General features: G+C 46.1%; 1 protein-coding gene across 2 annotated transcripts in view; it reads left to right on the top strand.

Annotated features, from left to right (window-relative positions):
- LOC138567242 (fibulin-2-like) overlaps positions 1-22,796 on the top strand; it is a 1,012,531-nt gene that overhangs the window by 468,611 nt on the left and 521,124 nt on the right. For both annotated transcript variants that reach the window (XM_069645241.1, XM_069645242.1), the window contains exon 4: positions 1,893-2,022. In XM_069645241.1, the coding sequence (XP_069501342.1) occupies positions 1,893-2,022 (130 nt within the window). The remainder of the gene's footprint in view (positions 1-1,892; positions 2,023-22,796) is intronic.

Here is a 22,796-nt window from a genome sequence, read left to right on the forward strand (position 1 = left end):
GAAAACGAGCGGCGAGGAAGCACAGTATAAATTAATGTATACGCGCCGAGCAGGCGCAAACAAAGCCTTGAGCGCGAGCAGCGCTTGGCGGCACACCCCTCGCCGAGCAGGCGAGGTTGAATAAGGAATGTCGGGGAAGGAGGGGCGGGAGGCGGGCAGGCCGTACCAGGGGGCTGGCTCAAGGCGTAACAGAGGCGAACTAAAGCCTCACGCCGAGCGGCTCCCGACAGGAAAGAAAAACGCTCAAGCGTTAATTTGCATACCCCTCGCCGCGAGGCTGAGAGGAATGACGGGGAAGGAGGGGCGGGAGGCGGGCTGGCCGTACAAGAGGCCGGCTCAACGTGTAACAGAGACGGGCTAAAGCCTCACGCCGAGCGGCTCCCAAATACAAAGAACGCTCGAACAAGCGAGCGGGAAAGTACAATAGCACTGCACAATAGATACAAGTACACTGTAACAAAGTAACACAAACTACCATTAAAGAAGGACGAGAGCGTGTCGAGGACTTATCTTGTTGCGTCAGCAGCAAAGAAAGAGGAGTTGCCATTAGAGGAAAGGACATATATGGGTGTGGGTTCATCCTGATTGGATGTTGGACTATGGGCTAACCCCATCTTGGATTGGGAGTTTCAAATGTGTTATTTGAACTTTGTGTTTTTTTGTTATAATGGAAAAAGTTAACAACATTTTTTTTCTTGCTGCTATTTTATGTCAGTAGTAAAGATTGTTGGCATAATATGAGCCTCCTTGTCGTGCCATAGAATCTACTTCAACAGTGTGCTAGACATATTTTAATTAATCAGCAGTTAAAAAAATTGGCACGCAGAAAAATATACAAATATAAAAATCAAATCAAATTACAAAAGGTCAATGCAAGTTTCAATCCCTCAGCTCTTTTGGAGGAAATGCGCGTTCCATATGTATTAATTGCAGTCAGTCATTCTAATGAAAGACTTCAATATAATAACCTGCTGCAAAAATGAAACAATAAATTATCTCTTTTAATTTTCCCTTCAGCATATTAACTGATATGCACAGTATCAAACTTATGATGTGATTGAAAACAAGGAGTGTTAGTGCCATCTGCTGGGAAAGAGTGGTATCGTCACTCATCATGTTTTTCATTGATTTAATTCACAGCCTTACTGGGAAATTAGGCCATGGAGTCCCGGCCCACCTAAAGGCGTATCACCAGGACGCCACTGCCGGCTAGTCATCATGTACCCTTATTCTGGACACAGCGCAGGCCGACTCCCTTTGACCGGTTATCATTATAGGCTCTCACAACCAATGCAAGCACTCCCCCTCCACGTCACGGAGGATTCTGGAGGATGCCCTTCATGCCAAGGCTCCCAATGGTGGCAGCATAAGTGAAAAACCACAGGGCAGGTTCCAGCACCCCCTTAATCACTGATGATTACAGGGTAGGGGCCAGGCTGAGGGCAGATTTCCCAGATCCGTGTGCATCCCCCAAAAGCGCTTTCTCAGTAACAACTTACTCAATAATATTGAGCCACAAAATTGACAAAACATATTGCACAATTGGGATTATGCAACCCTCCATATCCCTCCATGTCCCGCCCTCTTGGGAGGCCTAAGTGGCTTACTGCAGCACCTGTGCAGGGGACGGTAAAACCCAGGAGGCAGAGACCCCAGTTACCCCCAGTCTCCGCACTAGGCCTTTCCCTTGCTCTCCTGTCCTTCCTCCCTCTGGCCTTTTCACCCAGCCCCTTCCCTCTCCATGTCCTTCCTTTTCTTTTCCCCCTTTGCTTCTCCCTCTTCCCGTCTCTCTCCGCGTGTTCCCCCTCTCCCTGTCAGTATCTCCACCTCTCCGCCCTCTGTCCTTCCACCCATCTCAGCTTCCCAAGTAATGCCAATCTCGTCTGTGCCAGGTCAGTGAGGGTTCAGTGCTGCCACTCCTTGCAAGAAGAGGGAGAGTGCCACGCCGGAGTCGCCATTGCTGAAGCCGGGGGCAGCTGCCTCCAAGAAGGGGGAGTGGAGTGTGGCCCGAGCGTGCAACAGGTGAGTTGCCTACATCATTGACCAAAGTGCGATGCAGACCTAGATAGCATATTCGCTACTGTGCAGACCAACTCGGTGTTTAAGGTACTGCTAAGTCAGGAGACTTAAGGTTACAGGTTAGGGTGACCAGACGTCCCGGTTTTGCCAGGGCATTCCCGGAATTGGGTTCTCTGTCCCTCTTTCTCAAGGTTGCTTCCTTTGGAAAGTGCAGTGGTCCCGATTTTTGTTTGTAGGTCTTCATAGCTGGCAGGCAGGAATGCACAATCTCACACAGAAGAAATGCCACATTTTACAAATTATATAGTTTGTGATAAATTAATTATAATATGTGTTTATTACACCAGTAACACTTAAATCTCCTTCTCCTCCAACCGCTATGGAAGTGTAGTCCCTTGACAGCCACTTTAGAGCTAGTCCAGGTGCTTTAAGTGGGCTGCCCCCCCACCCCCGTCCCATCGCAAAGTTGGCGGGACAAATTATTCAGCTGCAGCTGCAATGGGAGATGCGCCCGCCATTAAGTCAGTCAGTCTGTCACTGTAAATTCACGCGAGGGGTCACCAGAGGAAGTTACAGTCCTTTTGTTTCCCCACCCCTTCATCAGGATACCAGGGCGTCTTTGCCCCTTGGCGAACCTGGTAACATTTCTATGTTTATAAAAGATGGCTTGAAAAGTACACAATTCAAGCCATCTTTTATAAAGCTTTGCCAACGGACAAAGACGCCTCAGGCTTTGTCCATCAGCAGAGCATTATAAAAGATGGATTGAATTGTGTACTTTTCAAGCCATCTTTTATAAACAGAGAAATGTTTAAAAAAAGATGGTTTGAAAAGTACACAAACCATAAGCCATAAGGTACGCACACAAATATATAAATGTTCTATATCTGTGTGCCTACCTTATTGTAGTTTGTGTACTTTTCAAGCCATCTTGAAGTACACAAACCATAGTAAGGCACTAAAACAAATATTTAAATGTATGCATTTTTATATGTATGTGCGTACCTTACTATGGCTTGTGTACTTTTCAAGCCATCTTTTATAAACATAGAAATGTTTAAAAAAGATGGCTTGAAAAGTACGCAATCTGCATGTAAGCATTTATATATTTATTTGCGTTTGTGTACATTTTTAGGCCATCTATTATAAACATACAAATATGTTGCATATTTCTATGTTTATAAAAGATAACTTACATAGTACACAAACCATAGTAAGGTACGCATACAAATATATAAATGCTTACATGCATTTATATATTTGTATGCGTACCTTACTATGGTTTGTGTAAATGTTTAGGCCACGCCTATCCCACAAGCCATGCCCCCAAATGCTCTCCCACCCTCCTTGATTTCTTACCCCACTTACAGCCCTGGTAAACCGCAACTTACATAACAAGACATGAGACACCCACTGGCCACCTCGTTCTGCCTCAGCTAACGTGCACAGAACATTCTCTCAAACTCATACTCAACATTCTCAGAGCTAGCATTCACTCTGCACACCTCAACACCCTGTCCCTTTTCATAGTGCACCACAGGGCCACTGTTTTAGAACCTTTGGAACAAAACCATTGGTTGAGAATTGAGAAAGCAAGTGACCATTTACCAAAGTGTTCACGAGGAGAGGAATTCGCTGACGGGCGCATTGGTCAGCACTCACCCTCTAGAACTTGTAAGACAAGATAGTTGCAACATGTGAGGACAGGGGGTGCAGGATTCACTTACTCCAACAAGACTCAATAACGAGGACTCAGTAGTTTGGCAAAGGGAAGTCCGTTTAATGCTACATAAATCAAACAGGGAAACAAATGGGAATCAGCTGTAGTGCGATCACCGGTCTCGCTCCGACTTCCTCGAACTTCAATTGAACAGAGATTTTTATAGGCAATGTTCGTCATCATTGACGTCTAACTTTACAAAATTTGACATGCAATATAATTGGTTAGGAAAGGTAACTTAAGTATAGGTGTTATATCTGTATATGATAATAGGGCATACGGATTGGATAACTCTTATCGGGTGGGCGTCAACGCCCATCCCTCTACATCATGCGTGATAGACGTCACTACAACTACGACGTCCTATTGGTTACAATATCTATAGGACTTAAGATAACTTGGTCCATTGTGATTGGCCAGGTTACACCTCTAGACATACATTTTCACTTTTAATTAGCAGCATGCAGAATGGACTGGTGTCCCAAGTTTCACCCTGCCTCCCTTCCATCAATCAGTGTTTTAGGGCGACGTGTCAATTAGTTGGCTAAGGATGGCCTCGAAACTGTAGTCTCTTATCGGGAAAAGTTATGGCATCCTCGGGTCCTGGATGACATCAGGCGATGGTACTTCTTCGCGCCTGGCTGGTCACGTGTTAGTTCACCATGAATCTGCTTCAGTTTCCAGCTTTAGTGCATTTAATTCTGTGTCGGCCTAGCCACCTGCATTGGCCTCCCTTATCTTGACCTTCATGAGGCAGGCTGGTATGCTCTGAAGTTGGAGTCTTGTGAGCTGACGCTCTCCTCCCCTTCTCTGGTTGACCTCGATTTCCTAGGCATGAGCCGCTCTTTGTTGAGTTTCAACTCCGCCCCTTTTCTTGCCTTTGGCTGGGTTTCGAATCTTGGCCTGGTAGGCCTTTGGCCACCTGGGTACCTTTCTGCTTTTACAAAATGGAGTCGCACTTGTATAATATGCCTTATTGAGGTAGATATATGGTTAGCGCTTGCTGCTCTATCTTCTACTAAGCATTGCAAGCAATATCGATTTCTTAGCATGTTGCGTTTCAAGCATATTTACACACGTTTAACAGGACGGTTGCTTCCATCTTGACTCGTAACACTGTTTCCTGGTGTTGTAACATTGTCTCCTCTCTGTGCCTACTCCATTCAATTTCATAGTTATTCGCACTGGCTTGTTATCTTCGATAGCTGCTCTTGTTCACTCTCGAATCTATTCAGGCCCTTGTGTCATTTCCACTGGCCTCCCATTAAGGCTTTTGGGGTCTCTTTGTGGAGCGTGTGTAGGTACTCCTCATTTAGTTTCAGCGGCTGGTATGGCTGTCTGATAGGGTACCGTGCTGCCCAGGGTTGGTTGATTATGGGTTCTTCAACCAGTATGGATCTTCTGATGTATACTGGGCAGAGTCCCACTGCAGCTCTTTGTAGGTTCCTTTGCTCTTCATACGTCACATACCTTGGCGAGCGCGTTCCTGGTACCTCAAAATGAGGGGAAGGGGTGCAGGCCATGTCTGGGACCTCCTCTACACTCCCCCCTCTGGTCGGTTCATCGACCACTTCTGCAATCTCCTTTGCATTCATTTCTTTTGCTTATTCAGTGTCTTGCTCATCGTCCTCTGCGTTGGTACATGATGGTGTGAATGTGTGAGCCTTTGGAGTCCATATTTTTATCACTCCCTTCAAACTCCCTGCTGTCTTCACATGTTCATCTTTGTTCCATGTCATTAGCTGACACTGTCCATTTGGGCTGCAGTAGATCCATTTTCCTTCATACCTTCTTCGTTTCTTAGGGTATGTGAACTTTGTTCCCTCTGGCGCAAATTTGCTGGCCTTCACAGAGTCTCTCATTTCTTCATCAGTCTCTGGGCTTCCATCCTGGTTCGACATCAATCATTATTTTCATGCCTATGGCTTTCTTTGCAGTTTTCTGGCACTTTGTCATGATTATCTTGATAACACAGAATCCTAGCAATACCATTGCTAGTAGAGCTCCCAGAAACTTGAATATATCTGCCATCCATTGTGGGACCCATGAGAATAGGTCTCCAAACCAGATGTCATCGTCTTCTTCGTCACTTTCATCGATCATCTGGTTTTTCAGGCTTGTCAGCATGCTTATGGCCTCTGTTAGGGTTCAGTTTTGTTCATCGTGTGATGGTACAAATGTGCAACATGATTCTCCGATTTTTGCACAAACAGCTCCATCCATTGCTGTGATCATGTCAAGCACCTATCTGTTTTGGAGGGTCATCAGTCTGATTGCTCTCAGCTCTTCTTTGATCGCCTTGAATCCTTTTATAGTGGTATTGATGGTCTGCAATAACTCCCATCTGGTTATCTGTAACCATTTAGCATTCACTCCAACTCGGATGTGGGGCAGGAGTAGTGTTGTGAATACTGTTGAGGTGAGGCTGAACAGCCTATGTTCGTACGGGATTGCATGGAATGCCTCTTCTGATTTGGGAAAAACGTAATTTTCCCTCTTCATCCTGGATATCAGTTCCACAGATCTTCTTCTTCTTAGATGAGCATCTGCTTTTGGGAAACTGTCCAACTTCAGGTCATTCTTAGGGATTACTAGTGTGGGAACATGGACGTTTACTAGTGTGCATATGCCTCCCCAGTTTTTCGGCAGCCTTATGTATGCCTTGGATCCACACGCCCAGTAATGGTCCATAATAACCTCATTTCCATGTGTCATTGAGCTTCAAAGATTTGTCTGCAGTTTTGATTCTCTCCATCTTCCTTGTGCCATTGTTTCCAAAGCATAGTTTCGGGCTTTCCAGTGGCACTATCTGTAGGGGTCCCCCTCTATCTTTGACCCATGTTAGTAACTTTACTAGCTTTGGCCACAGAGGTTTGCATAACCTCTTGCAAGCTTGCAGGCTCCAAGGACCATCCACGCTCGGCAGATTACTACTCCGTCTTCCCATCCATCTGGGGAGACCACTGACCCCCAGATCTGCATTTGGCCCCTGTTCTTCCAGATTTGAGCCTCCGCTGCAGTTTTTCCTTGAACGTTCAGTCTTGGCTTTATTTCCCATTTTATCCCTGATCCTTTGACGCCAGGGTTCTCATACCTGATTACATGATTTCTGGTGTGTGCTCTGTTTCTTGTTTTAATGTCCTCGACGTAGCCATTTTCTTCCGGGTAATCCTTTTCGTTGGCACATATCAACGAGGCGTCTCTTCCCATAAATTGTCCTCTAGTGTTGCACATTGCTACATGCGACATACAGTGTGCTGTAGGGACATCAATTTCTACAGCCATGAAGATCTTGGACTTTCCTATGCTGTATGGTAGGAGTGCACAGACGAAGCATTCTCCTTCTGACTGACTTCGTACTACTTCCTTCATGTGTTGGTACCATATGTTGTTTCCGAGATTAGCTGTGCTGTCCAGGTAGTCATTAAGTTCATGGTTATCCTCATGTGGGCTTCTCTTGATTCTCAGCGTTCTTTTGTAGTTTGCTATGACTACGTCTCTGAATGCATCTGTGCTGCTTTTCCACTTCGGGTATCTCGATGGAGCAGGCTGCCTCGACTGCATCGCTGTGGTAGGGGAAGGATTTGTGCTTCCTTTCCTTCCTTTTTGTAGTCTGCCATAAACTTCCCGTAACCGCCATTGGTTCATCAACCTTCCAACTTGTGGCTGTGTTGTAGGCCTGCGGCTTGTTCCTTGCATTGGAGCAGGTGTGCTTGCAGTTATAGTTTCTATAGTTCTGTTTTTCAGCTCCTTGTGTATTTTCTTTGCTTGGACTATGATTGGGAACAAATACTCTATTAGCATGTGGGTCTTCTCTGTGAGTTCTTTTGTGGCCACTTCTGTTCTTTCGAGGGATCTTGCTATTCCCTTCTTCTTTGGCATTTCACTTGGCTTTTCTTGGTTATCTCCACTATTCTCTGGAATTGAAAGTTTGGCAAGCAGTCTCTCCTTTTCTGCTGCCTTCGTTGGAGGCCTTGTAGCCATTGACACTTGCCCTTGTTTGTGTGCATTCTGTGTGTGGGTGTGTGCCATGGCCAGTGCTACATTATCATTCATTCCGTGCTGACCCTGTGTCCAGCTTTTTCTCTCATTCATCACCTCATGTGTATATGTATTACTGCGAATTACATTTAATTTTAAATCATTTGCTTCATTGTTAGCTTTTCTTGGAACTGGAATCACTATATAGGGTCTGGGTGCTTTTGTGGGATTCGTATGTACATTATCTGGTAGGTGCACTGACATTGGGACACTTTGTGCACCAATAAAAAATGCAGTTCTTATAGTCAAGGATAAAAACACAACGATAATTACTATGCATATACACATTATAGTCTTATACGATAGCTGGCAGCAATTCCTTCCAGGGAAGCGGGGGCGTCCCTCTGTTTGGGGTAAAACTAAGTTACTGTTCTGGGCACCCATGTCGATCAAGTCCATAGTCAATAGTTTATTTCTTTTCTTATTCTGATCTTGTCGCTCCAAGGTTCAGTAACAACTAAAGTGATAAATGCTATTCAAAGGTCCCTCCTCATGGGTGAAGACCGTATTCTCTGGATATGTAGTACAGTACCGTTTGTTAAACTATGGAGAAAGGTTAGACTACCGGGTTTAGCACATCACATTCATTCTGCATTTCTATAATAAACACCGTCCCAGGGCACTTCTCCAATTTGCCTCGGCCTTGAGGACATGCAGGAATCTGTTCACTGTGAAAGGCTGAAAAGATGGAACTGCTAAAAATCATACAAAAATAGAATGTCGTAAAAATAAAAACAAAAATAAAAATAAAAGTGAACATATGAAAAAATAGACAAAAATAAGAAAAATGAAGAAAAGAGGAAAATAAGATGGTGAAGTTCTTGGGTCTGCTCCTTTCTCTCGGTCCCTCAGCGACAAGTTGTAGAAAAGTGTCTCTTTTCTCTATCTGCTCCACAGTGAAATGATGACGACAAAGTTCTATTTTGGATTTCCTCTTAATGAAGGCTCTACTCAGCAGTGGATGTCCATAATTGCTTCTTAGTTGCGCTGCAATAGCCCTCAGGAGCCTGTTCAGTTGTGCGTTTTTTGCTGGATTACTGAGGAATGCGGGTATGTTAACATTGCTGGGTCTACCCACTAGTTCTGGAAAGTTTTCAATGAGGTGGAAGAAAACACGGTATGCATATTGTCTGTCTTCTGGTGTTAATGGCATTTGCTCTGATTTTCTAGCATCTAGATCACAGGCTTTCCATGCAGTGTGAGCAGTCTTTGTTTCCTCGATCTGTCCCTCGGCTAAAGGTCTCACTGGAATCTCCTTAGGAATTCTCGCTGGAAGTTGGACAGCTCCACCTGGATCATTATGCCTTGGAGGAGCGTGCCCATGTGTGGGGTGTTGGCCGGATCTCTAAGAAAGGTGATGACGTCAACATCTGCTGGCCTCCCCACCATTTCTGGATAGTCTGTGACTAATCTAAACAGGACATTGTGCGCCAGCCGGTTGTCCTCGGGTGATAGGGACATTTTCCCTGTTTGGTTGTGTCCTGATCACGAGCTTTTCTTTTGAATTGCACAGTTTTTACACTTTCCTGCTGCGTGGATTGCAACCACGTAATTTAATTTGTACCACACTTGGTTAAGGAGTTTGTTGTTTCTTGGATCTCTGATGAAGGTTAGGATGTCTGTGGTTCTCCCAATGAGTCCTGGGCATTCCTCAATGATGCGGAAAAATAGGGTATATGTGAGTTCATCAATGATCACTTGAGGTGGGAGCATTTGTGTCCCTCTCACTATGCTCGGGTAACTCTGCGAAGACGTCTGCGATGACGGTTAGCAGTTGCCTGATTACCCTTTTGTTGGCTGGATCTTGAATAAAGTCTGTGACGCTGTCTTCTCTCCCTATGAATGACGGGTATGATAACACCACGAGTTGAAAGTAGGTTAGCACATCCCACTTGAGATTTCTGCTGGAATGAACCATGAATTCTGTGATCAAAGTCTCGATACTGGTTGCTTCAGGATACTGTGTTGCACTCTCAGGCAAGGTTTTGGTTAAAGTCTATCAAGGTCTTGATTCTTGTATCACTTTGGGCATGTCGTGCTTTCAACAGTTCATTTTATCAATGTTGTTGTGGCTTTGGATGTGCTTCCCTTTACCCTGCAACTGGGATGTCCAGAGTGTTCGTTATGTCCTCATCCCCCTTTGCTTGGGGAACCTGTCCAGTTTTATGCCACACTTGCATTCGGGTTCTTTGTCTTGGTTTTCTTCTCATGAGTCCTTCTTCCTCGCCATGGATCTTGTTTGCACGTGCTGAGGTTCTTCCCTGTTGTCTGTTGCTTCTTTGCAGTTGGATGCAGCAGGAGGGCTCTCTCCTGTGTAGGGTTTAATGTCATTTAGGAAGATCCATGCCCTTCTGCCCTGGAGCTTGACGGCAGAGGGGGTGCAGTCTTCTACAATGAAAGGGCCATTAAATCTTGGCTTGTCCCACCTTTTCCTGGTAAAGTTCTTCACCAAAACGCTGTCACCAAGGAAGATGAGGGGCGCATGTACACCTTGTTCGGTGTCTGCTTCAGTACTTCCTGCTGCTTGTAGTGCTGCACCACCCCCTTTTCGCCGTTGCTGCAGTTGGCCTGAAATGACAGAGGTACTGGATGTCAAACAGTCAAGATAGGCTTTCATCTCTGCTCCCAGAACCTCCCTAGTTGGCTAGGCATCACATCTAGCTCTATCTCTGGGGGTAAGAGGGGTCCTCATCCTTCAGGTTGGTTCCGAAGTGCATACAATGCCAGTGGTAGGCAGTGCAGACATCCCTTTTTTTAATGTGAGCTTCAACTTGGCTATCCTTTCTTTAAGCAAGCTGTTGATCCGTTCACATATCCCATTCACCTCTGGATGATACGCCGAGGAGAACTTGTGCTTTATACCAAGCAATGAACTAATCTGTTCGAACACTGAATTTACAAAGTGGGCCCCATTATCTGATCTCATTACCTTGCACACCCCCCATCTAGGGAACACTTCCCTCACCAGGAACTTAGCAGCACAGGCAGCGTCGGGTGTGTACAGGGGCCTGCTTCTATCCATCTAGAGAAGGGACACACCACCACAATTAAATACCTGTACCCGTTGCACACTTAAATCATGTTGACATAGTCGATATGTAAGTGCTGGAATGGTCCGTTTGGTCTGGGAATGATTCCTCTCACTACTTTTAATGTGTGCCCAGCGGTGAATTGCTGGCAGATAATGCAGTTCATTATAAAAAATGCAACATACTCCGCTAAATTCGGCGTGAACCAGTCCTCTGCGAGTGTTGCAGCAAGATTTTCTTTTGTCATGTGGATGGGGTAGTGCAGTTGTTCTAATGCTACCTTCAGGAGGGCGACAGGCATTACTGGTTTACCAGTGCTCTCTTGCCTCCACCTTGCCTCCACAGCCCGTCAGAGGGGTTTAAAGAACACCCTCGACGTTTCCATAAATTCTTCTCCTCTTGTGGTGCCTCCCCTTGGAGCTCCATTAGCTGGGTCTGCCCCATATTGCCATAGGCCTGTGGTGTGGGACCTCTCGTTTGATAATTTTGACCCAAAATATGAGACTCACCTCCACCCTCGTCTCTTCTAGGTCAGGGTGTTCTTCGAACAGATCATCATCGGTGATGTCAGTCACTCGATACCCTTCTTCAATGGCAATAATTGCACACCATTGACTGCCTTCATCGTCATATCCTTCAACCAATACCACTTTTCCTCGCACTGCGGCGGATTGTATTACCAAGGGAAATACTTGTCCCTACTATTCGTGCATAGCATTCTTGGCCTGAATAGAAACTCTTCAGGTGTCCTCATAGATTTATCTGTGAGGCCTGGCAGTCCCGCCATAAGCACCCGCACGCCATATGCGAAGACTTCTGGTTCTAACGGTATAGCTCTCATAGCTGTATGTCCTGAGTAAGCTCTGATCATTTCGCACACGTTTCAATAATGCATTCCTGGAGTGGAGCATACTATACCATCCTCGGTAAACGAGATGGTCATGTTTAGTTTAATCATCAGGTCCCGACCCAGAATATTTACTGGGGTCTGGCATGAATATAATAGAGGTACATTCATTTTGCGCTCTCCCACTGAGACCGGGAGTGCATCTGTAAAGAGAACTCTATTATGAGCTCCAGTGAAACTCTGGGTATCTATGGCCTCGCCGGACAAGGAAAATTTGCCTTCTCGTATGCACGAACGCGTTGCACCCGTGTCAACTAGGAAGGAATATTCTTTACCCCCTATGGTGACATTCACCCTAGGTTCCCTATTAGGGTCTGGTGTCACTGATAGGATAGAACACATCAGGGTCTCCCGTGAGCTGTCCTATTTTATATATAGGTTCGGTCCACTGTACACTTGTGGGTTTCCCCCATTTCCACGGTTAATTCCCCCTCCGGGATTATTGCCCTGAGCCATCTGCGGCGGTGCCTGCTGGGGTTGTCCTTGTGGCATATTCCCCATGTTCGGTGGTTGAACCACTTGCTCTGCACCTTGCTGCAAGCCTGCCGCCTGCTGCTGCACTGTGTAAATTTGGGCACCGCCCTGTTGCGGGATCGCAGGTTGATTCGCCATGCCTGTCCCCATCCCTTGGTTATTTTGCCACACGCCATGACTTCTGCAAATGCGCGCCACGTGTCCAGTCATTCCACACAGCCGACATACTGGCGGTGGCCGTGCCATCTGTCCATCTGGCATGGTTGGATTGCCCATCTGTCTGTTCTGGAAGCCACCTTGAACATTCTGAAAGCCTCCTTGGTTACCCCGAAACCCTCCCTGTTTACTCTGCCATCCTCTATTTCCAAACCCTCCTCCCCTCGGGTAAAATCCTGTGTCACCTTGATTATTTTGCTAGGGGTTAGTCGCTTGCTGTATGCTTGGTTTGGCCGGGCTGGTGAGCATTGCTCCCTCGAGAGCATACTTCGAGAGCTTCCTTTGCACCAGCTTTGCCTCCTCCCCCTTACGCGTTGCCTCCTTTTTCCGATTCTTTTCCTGTAGCAATCTACAATAGTGCGCGATTGTCAATTGCATTTCGGGCCATGGTTTAGCTTCTATTCCCACAAATTTCTTGAGCTTTTTTTGCACCGGTTTTGGTAACCCATGGCACAATATATGATAGAATACAGGTATGGATTTCGTCCAAGAGTCATGCGTTTTGAGCACCCACGCATCGTGAAAATTCTGGATATAAAGCAATGGATCCTCTGACTCTTTCATTTTTCGAGTCATTATAGTTCCCATATCAGACGTGTCTGGATATAGCGTACGCAGCGCTTTCCAAACTGCTGCTCTACAGTTATTAAATGGCGCTCCACCATGGGAGGTGTCAGTTAGGGTTACCTTAGGGTAGCCTGCCCGTTTCCATACATCATCGGCTCTTTCACCAAGTATGGCGATTAGGAGGCCCTTTATGTCTCCTATAGCTAAGGTGACACCCCCCTTCATTTTCTCTAACTCATGTATCCACTTTCCGGCTCCCGATGTCAACATTGGAAGTTTATTTTTAAGGTTCTCTCGGTCCTTGTGTGGCCATGGAATATATTGTGGTCTTGCCCCCCCCTTTTCTAGCAACGGGAATTGGAAAGCACAGTCCTCCTTCTCTTTCCCCATAGTTCTCCGGTCTACCGCTGGTGTTACGTACCCGCCTTGCCGTCTGCCTGGCAATTCCCTTAACCTGTCTGCATAGGCAGGCGCCGACGCCCCCCTCTGACCGTGGGGTGTTTCTTCATGTCGGTTGAATTGTCCAGCGGACTTCGGTGTCCTACTTGTGGACCCTCTAGCATCTGACCATCGTACCTCTCGATCCCTTGGGAGCCGTTTTTCGCACCGTCTCTCTTCGTCATGTGCCACTTTTTCCGTTTCCTCACCGGAGTCAGATCCTGAATACTCCCAGTTTACACAACTTCTTGCATCTTCTTCATTCTGTCCAATCCCTAGCCTGTCTAGGGACAGTCCCCTGCTCCCACTACTTCGGGTGACATCCTCAGTGTCATATAGCTGAGTGCTCTCTCAGCGCTCATCCTCCCTTCCCCCTTGGGAAATCAGTTCCAGCCCCATCTCATCATAAATTTTATCAGTCGTTTCCCTGATGCTTCTGGTGTCGAAGTCATCTTCAATATTTGTCCCGCTTGTACCTGGTACCGCATCGCTTGCAGGAAAGAATTCTTCTATGTCTTCCCATTCTACAACCGGTATGGGTTTTTTAACTTCCCGTTGCAAATATTCTAGATCTCGTGCCCTCTGTCTGCATTTACGTTCTGCTTCCTCATCTATTTCTTTTCGCTTCTTCGCTTCTTCTCTAGCCTTATCTACTTCCCTCATCTGTTCATTTCTACGTTCTTTTGCCCTTCTACTTTCCTCGTCTTCCCGCTTCTTTATTTTCCTTTCTTGCACTCTCCTTTATTCCTCTAACTTTAGCATATTCTGCCTGTACTTCACATGGGCTGCGCATTGTGTGCGACTGAGCAGTATTCCTTGCTCATCGCGATATAGTTGTTCTCGCCTCAACCTATTCTTCTTTCTTATGCTCTCGTCTCTCATATCCTTTTCTTTCTCCTTTTCCTTTCTCAGCACCTCATCAGACCATTCCCTCGGTCTTGTTTCATCACTCCCTTTACCATCAAGTTTTAGCTATATCTGACCTCCCATCCACTCGTCCTTTGCAAATGCTAACTCGATACTTCCTTTCTGCTTCTTTCCCCCTCTCTTGAGAGAGATGTACTACTCTGTGCCTGATCCTTTCCTTCATCTCCGCATCTCTCCTTGTCCCTCGGGACTATGGAAGCAAGATTACTTTGCTGCCCTCTTTCTTTGATGTCGTCACCACTGCATGCAGGCGACTCATATGCCAGGTTGCTGTACCCCGTGGCTGCCTTAAATTCTCTTAGCGGTTAAGACCCTCTGAGTTACTCCCTTCGATTACTGGTTCAGGTGGGGCAGGTGGCGCGGTAGGCGTCTCACCCCCCTCTGTACATACATTTAATATCCAATCTGCGGGTGGTTCTTCCACCTTCGTTTCTTCAAACATTTTCCACAGTTCCAGGACAGCAAGACGTTTCTCTAGCTTTTTGCCGGTATATGTGGCATGTAGGAGGGTGGTCATGTGGTGTGAAACAGCCTTAGAGAGTGACCCGTTCTGGGGCCACGGCATAAACATCTTATTTGCGGTGCCCTTAACCCACTCCTGGCTATATTTCTTCAGCTGTGCTGCATGCTTGGGTAGTTGCTTGCATAAATGCGCAAGCGGGGTAACTTCCTCCATTCTTAATTCCATCAGCAATCAATAATTATACAGTTCTTTTACTCTTTTAATAGTATGAGCGAGCACCAAATACGCAAGCTCCAATCCAATCTTTTTCCGCCAAATTTTATACCAACAATTTACTCAAAACTCATCAATTCAGTGGTGATTCCCTCTCAGTTACAGAAACGCGTAAATCCAAAATGCATTTTAAACAATCACCAATACAATTATTTTACATTCGACATACAACAGAGCATATATGACAGACGTTTGACAGACTAGACAGACACCAGCTGGTCATACGTATACCTGCCTTCTAATTAATACCCCGTCATGGGATTTGAACAAACCCCCTTTATGACGTCTTTAAACGTCATCATAGCCTAAATTGTCCCCCCACTGTGGGCTCTGGATTCACGTTCCTTCTGACCACTCTTTAAAGCGCAGGAACAAGGCAAATCTTGCCTTTCTGCCACGACTATACGTATAAGTCCACGCATTGATCTCCAGTCAGGTGAGCACAACTGTATTAAATCATTCTTACTAGTGGTCGTGACTAACTGGAATTCTCGAACACTGTTTTTTAAGCTCCTTCGAAAAAAACACTGATTTAGGTTTTTCATGTATTTATTACAGTTTTTCAGCAATTGTCTAGGTGATTACAACTTGATTGACTTATGTTGTGAGCCCCCACTCGCACCACGAAAGGTAATTATAACCCATCGTTTGGTTCTCTAATTTCCCCTTTTAGGGTAATAGACAGATGTACCTTAGCTATTTCTTAGCTTCTTATCTGTCCCCCTTTCTCTTTGTATCTACAGGTTGCAAGTGTACACCATACTGTTCTACTAACATAACAGTTGATGTTTTTAAGTTGGATTTTCATAATTTTGATAACCTCTCCTGATGAAAGTTCTCTGAGTAAACCTTCCAAGAACAGAAACATGTCGAGACAATGTCCTGGATATGTACAGGATTAGAATAACCTATGTTATCAAATAATAACCAGAAACCGAAGTACATTATCATTTGTTTGTTGAATGTACTGTATATTTACGTGTCACCTTACCATTTGATGGGAATTGACGAAATCCTTGCTTTTTAGTTGTTGTTCTTAATTAGATATTATATGTAGGAATTTATGTTTGTTGTTATTAGTTCAGTGATTTAGAACCTTTTTATGTGTACTAAATTAAAGATTTAAAAGTTTTTTTAACTTCCTGATTGTGGCGTACAACCTGTCCTTGACCTCTGTCTCCTAAATATATTCACGTAAGTAAGCTGAGAACTTTCTTGTAACCATTGCGCCCTGATTCCACTGGGTCTGGCGCACGTTACAAATAATAAAACAAACAAACAAAGCTAGAGAGAGACGCCCCGGTCTCCCGTGATGTTATAAAAGAGAGTAAACAATACGCAAAGCTACAGAGAGACACCCCAGTCTCCTGTGACATTATAAAGAGAACCAACAGTGTGTGAAGCTACAGAGAGACGCCCCAGTATTCAACGAGATTTTTAAGAGAATAAACTTTGCGCAAGGCGAAGAGCAACCCGTTAAGAAAAAAAGTTGATGTGTTTTTACCATTAAATATGGTCTGGCATTATCATCGGTAATGTGTGACATTTGATGGCAAGCAGTGGGATATAAAAGGACACCATGAAGCCCTATTAAAGTCTCTAAGTGAAGGACAGCATCAGCTACAACAGGTGTTGCAGATGCAAAATCAACAAGCCCAAGCCGATAGACAATCCTTCCAGCAAGCCATACAGCTTCAACAAACCCGATTGGTGTAAGTGGCTAATTTGAGAAGGCACACGCAAGGGCCAGCTACAGTACTGCAAAAATATACGCCAGGAGAGGACCCAGCCCATTGTTTTGTGAACTTCCAAAGGGTGGCACGTAATGCACAATGGCCAGCAGACAGTTGGAGTCACTTCATTGCACCTATAATGATGGGGGGAATGCAAAGTGCATACCAGACAGCAAACCCAACAGGAGATACACCCTACGTAGATGTGAAAAGGGTGGTACTAGAACAGCTGGGACATGTTGAAGAGGCCTACAGAGTAAAATTCCATGAAACCAGGTTGAGGCCAGAGGAAACTCCCAGGCAGTTGTTCTATTGTGTAAAAGAACTAGCTGAAATGGCTTCAAACAGCCACTGCCACAGCACATGAGATGGCAGAGAGAATTGTGCTGGAACAATTTGTTGAAGCCTTACCCCAACAATACAGCGCTAGGTACAGCAGCACCATAGACCCAGCCTGACAGAGGCCGTCAATATTGTATAGGTTTATCAGAAGGCGGGGCGAGGAAGATTGCTGACATTTGGTCCATCGGGAGAACACTGGGAGAGCCGAGACTGAACTCACACGTAACACGAGTCAATGGAGAACGATGGATGAACCCCATGAATAGAAGAATGGAGGACGAGGGCCAAAGAACTTGAACAGGAGGCAGAGAAGGAATACTGAACCAACCTAGCAGTATGATGTCTAGGGGCCCCAGTGTTTGAATTGTGGGGAATGGGGCCATGTCACCCGAATATGCCCAAAAGAGTAAAGTGGAGCTGATGGACAGTGGGGCCTTTGAAGCCCTAAAAGAAGGGGATTACCATGTGCTTGAAGGCCCCCAACGACCTTCATATGCGTATACCTGTGAGGCACATGTGGATGGCCAACCCACTTAAGCCATGATAGACTTGGGAAGTCGGCAGACGGCCGTCAGCACTGATCTGGTAGGTGAGTTGTGTGAGAGCAATCCAAGCATTCCTATCAGGTGCATGCATGGGATTGTGAAGCGATATCCTTCGAAAGACATACAGATTAAGTTAGCGTGGGAACAAATAGACTTAGAGCGGCGGTGTTGCCTGTGTTGCCTGAACCTCTACTTATTGGCTCCGAACAAAATCGAGCAAGGGTGGCTAGAAAGCGCCAAATTTCATGATAGCGTGATTTACCCTCTATTTACCAAGCTACCTAGAAGCCGGATGGAGAAAAGGAACCTACAACGGAAATGGCATGAGCAGGCTATTCTCCAGTAGCCATGGACTGGAAAATAGATGAGCTAGGTGATAGCTTCAGGATGTGCCTAGAAGTTATACCCAACCCTGAGGTATGCCCGGACAGCCACAGAGGAAACTCAGAAAGTAGAAGGTCCCTATTTTGGGAAAATCAATGGACTGTACTATAGGGCCATGAACAAAGCGGAATGGGGGATCGTCAGGCAACTATCGAGCCACCATGCTGCAGGTAGCTCATCTACAAGTGGGAGAGGGACACTTGGGAGCAGAGAAGACTATCCAGAAGATCCTGGGGATTTTCTTCTGGCCTGGGGTACGCAGACAGGTGACCTGTTGCTGCCAACAGTGTGTAGAGTGCCAGAAGAAAAACAAAGCCAATGTTCCAAGAGCACCCTTGCAACCCATGCCATTGATATTGGAACCTTTCCATTGCATAGGAATTGACGTTGTGGGTTCCCTCTACCCCACGAGCCAGGGCAATAAATATTTGTTGGTGATTGTGGACTTCACCACTCGATACCCAGAGGTCTTCCCTCTAAGGAGCACAACTGCACAGCAAATTTTGTGATGTTCTAGTTCCATTCATAGTACGCGTGGCTATACCCCGGGAAATCATGATGGATAGGGGCACAAACTTTATGTCTTCTGTCCTCAAGCAGGTCTGTGAAACCCTGCACATTGAACAGTTGAGAACAGCTGTATATCATCCACAGACCAATGGGCTGGTGGAACGGTATAACCAGACAATTAAACAGATGTTGAGGAAGTCCCTGAAAACAGAGGAAAGCAATTGGGAGCGACTGGTTCCGTAGATACTTATGACCCTTCGGAACACACTGCAGTCCTCCACAGGGGTTTCCCCTTTCGGACTACTATTTGGAAGACCATTAAAATCCCTCTTGGATCTATTGAAAGAAGGCTGGGAAGAGCAACATCAACAAGAGGTCGACCTGACTGAATATGCGGCCCAGTTGAGGGAGAGAGTGGAAAAACTACAGACAATCTCATAAACACACCTCCAACAAGCTTAATGGGGACAAGAGAAAGAATATAACAAGGGCATCTGAATGCGAACCTTCTAAGCAGACGACAAGGTGTTAGTACTCCTACCCACCTCCGAGAACAAGATGCTAGCCGCCTGTAGTGGTCCGTAAATGATAGAACAAGTAATCATACAAGTTACATAAAAAGTAGAACAAGAAGACAGGAAGGTTCCCCTACATACCTATCATGTGAATCTCCTGAAGAAATGGGTCGAGCCCCCTCTCTCTATAGCTATGATAAATATTGTGAAAAATTAGTTGGAGGAAATGCAACAAGGAGTAGAACACATCGGAAAGGAGGCACTAAACATTAATCCACAGCTGCAACCTTCTGAGCGGAGAGAGCTGGATCAGGTTATCAACAAATTTACTGCAGTATTCTCCTCATTACCAGTGCATACCAACAGGGCCTACCACAGCATCGAGACGACTCTGGGAAACACGGTCAGGTTACGACCCTACAGGATCCCGGAACTAGAATCTAAACTGTCAACCAGGAAATCCAGTTGATGCTACGAATGGGAGTGATAGAGCCATCCCACAGTCAATGGTGCTCCCCCATTGTATTAGACCTCAAACCCGATGGCAGTGTCTGGTTTTGCATGGCCTTTTGCAGGCTCAATGAAATGTCAACATTTGATGCCTATCCAATGCCCCAAATCAAAGACCTTTTAGACAAATTAGGAGGAGCCAGGTTCATCACCTCCATAGACCTGTCAATGGGATACTGTCAGAATCCTCTATGACTGGAAGACACAGAAAAGACTGCCTTTGCAGCCCCTTCTGGGTTGTATCAGTTTACAGTGCTCCCATTTGGCCTACATGGAGCCCCAGCAATGTTTCAACGACTAATGAATACTCTATTGAGAACACATGACCAGTATGCCAGAGCCTACCTGGATGACATAAACATATGCATCCCAAACTGGGAAGAACACATGAAGCAATTAACAGCCATCCTAAGAACATTGTTTAAAGCTGGGCTACATGGACCCTCAAAAGACAGATGGTATGCTTTCATACAAAATACTTAGGATACTTTGTGGGTCAAGGTATGATTCGACCCCAAAAAGAGAAGATGGAGGCAATCTGTAAACGTCTGTTCCCAGCCAATGCCAGACAAGTGCGAGCCTTGATAGGTTTAGTCAGATACTACCAACGCTTCTTTCCTAATTTCTCCACCCTCTCTTCCCCACTTACAGATTTATTTAAGGCGTCCAAGACAAAAGACCGAGCCTGGCGAACAGAGGAGACAGAATCCACCTTCTTGGCTTGGCCTTGAAGAATGTGCTAACCGATCAGGCAGTGCTACAATGCCCAGACTACACAACCCCTTTCTACTTACACACCGACGCCTGCGGATCTGGGATAGTACCGGCAATGTTCCAGAACACAGGAGAAGCAGAAATACCTATCGTGTTCATAAGTAGAAAACTGCTACCACACAAACTGAGCTTCGCTACCGTTGAGAAGGAGTGCTTGGCTCTCAAATGGGCAGTCGAATCCCAGTGTTACTACCTGCTAAGACGGCAATTCACCTTAGCATCTGACCGTGCACCCTTGGTCTGGTTGGACCGAAAACAAAGATACTAATCTGAGGTTTTGAAGATGGTTTCTATCCCTCCAACCATATTCTTTTCAACAGTCCACCGACCAGGGAAACTATTGGCACAAGTCGATTACCTTACACGCTCCCATGCCCTTCCCGAACGCAAGGGTGTAGGAAGGGGGGGTCTGTAAGGATGAGGGGTCAGATATCACAGGAAACACCAACACAGGTTTGATCCCCGGGTCCGCGCTTAGAAACCTTTGGGTATTAAGCACATAATAAATAACCAATTACAATTACAATTACCAACAACTGGCAGAGGCAGGGTTGATGAGCCAGGAGGGGGCGGGACCCAGGAAGTGAGCGTGCCTGTTGGGTGCTTTTCTTTTTGTCGGGGGAGAAAATTAACAGCATTCGTGTGGTTTTGTTTTGATCTGTTCCTCAGGAGGTGGATGCAGAGTGGGAGGAACCGTTAACGTGAGCGTACTGAGACGCCAAGAGAAACAGTAGAAGCTGTGAGTAAAAGCTGTGTTGGAGGTGGAAGTTACCGTTGTGGAGGAGTTGAAGCCTCGAGTTATAAGCTGTGAAGAAGGCTGTCATTGAAGTTGCTGGAGCAACCCGGCTCTCCCTCAGAGAGAGAGAGAAAGGAAAACATGATCGCACACTGGATCAGCTGTGCGCAAAGCTTCCCTGAGATGCCCCGGTCTCCCGTGACATTAAAGTTTGAACGAACATTGTGCAAATCTACAGTGAGACTGTTAGTAACGTTCCCCATTTATGTGTAATTTTCCCTCCAGTTGTGTACCCCACAACCTTTTGCTGCTGTCTAACAAGCCTAGCCTGACGTTTGCCAGTGGAACACAGCTTTCTGCTGGACTCTGCTGGGTTTTCGCTCACTTTGTTATGGGGAAACTGACATGCCCTTAAAGACAATTAGTACGGGGAGACTTTGTTTCCCTTAGACCTTTCCTATGTTGCAACTTTGCTGCAATATGTTACAAGTGCACAAAGTACCTTACAGTGCAGTGCGCTTGGGTCTTCCTTTCATTTCCAAAGGCCCTAGACTCCGTCAAAGGATTTTTTAGGAGAAGTGCAGATGTGCCTTGGACAGGGCTGGTGGCAGCTTTTACTTTTGCTTAGTTTTAGCCCTTTCCTGCCATGCAAACCGCATTTACTGCAGTTGGCACAGGAAGGTGGCCTGGCTCCGAAATGGCCATGCGACAAGGTTCTTTGTCCGATCCTTTGGCCATCTTGTCTCTTTACCTTGTCCAGGTCGCGCAGACCTGAGTCAGTCCTTATTTGGTCATGCATTTCACTGCGAAACGCCAAGCTTCCAGGATGTGGGCTGGACCATCTAGTTCCAATACACATCCTGGGTTCCAGAGATTCTGGTGTGCTGGGAATGACTGGGACCACTGTGGTCCTTGATTGGTGTACGTCTGGTGTGCCTGTATGTGAGCAGATCTCTCATTGGGTCCTCTTCATTTTGGCACGAATGAGATTCTGGATATGAGAAGACTCCAAACACTGAACCTAGGATAGGACCACGTATCCTGCAACTAAGAAGCTGAGTCGAGGAACTGCTGGTGACCCTCTGGAAGGTGTGGCACCCTGAGCCTGCTGTTGTCCCGCTGGATCCCTCTGCATCTGATCAAACCAGAAGGTCTGCAAAGGCGCTTCGGCCCATTTGAAAAGTAAGAACAATTACTAACAGCCCCTTCATCTTAACCTGCAAGCGAGCCTCTTTAGTAGTGTTCCTGGGCCAACCAGGGAACTAACCAGCTTGTGCAGGACCTTTGCTTTGAAACCACTGCCGTTTTGAATGGACACTTGAAACTTGGTAGATCGTAAGCTCTGTGTTCACGGCACTCATACCAAATTTCATACACTTGGCATCCCCAGGTCTGGAATAAAGAGAGATTGCTCGAACTTGAGTGAACGCGCTCACTGTGTCGCCCAGCCATGGTGAGGAACTTCACAGGTACCTTGCTGCTGTGCCCCTCTGTGCCCCGAATCCTGCTGCAGTGAAACTGGCCTGATCCCATCACCAGGAGCGGAAAAATCGCCACTGTCCTGCCACAGAATCATCGCTGTAACTCAACTGCTGAAAGCCGTAGAGCCGCACAATTGCCCCATTTGAACCTGCAAATGAAGTGGACTCGACTGACGAAGTTTGGTCCGGAAA

Source organism: Ambystoma mexicanum, chromosome 2p (genome assembly GCF_040938575.1).
Source record: "Ambystoma mexicanum isolate Mex_15411 chromosome 2p, UKY_AmexF1_1, whole genome shotgun sequence".
Classification (NCBI taxonomy): domain Eukaryota; kingdom Metazoa; phylum Chordata; class Amphibia; order Caudata; family Ambystomatidae; genus Ambystoma; species Ambystoma mexicanum.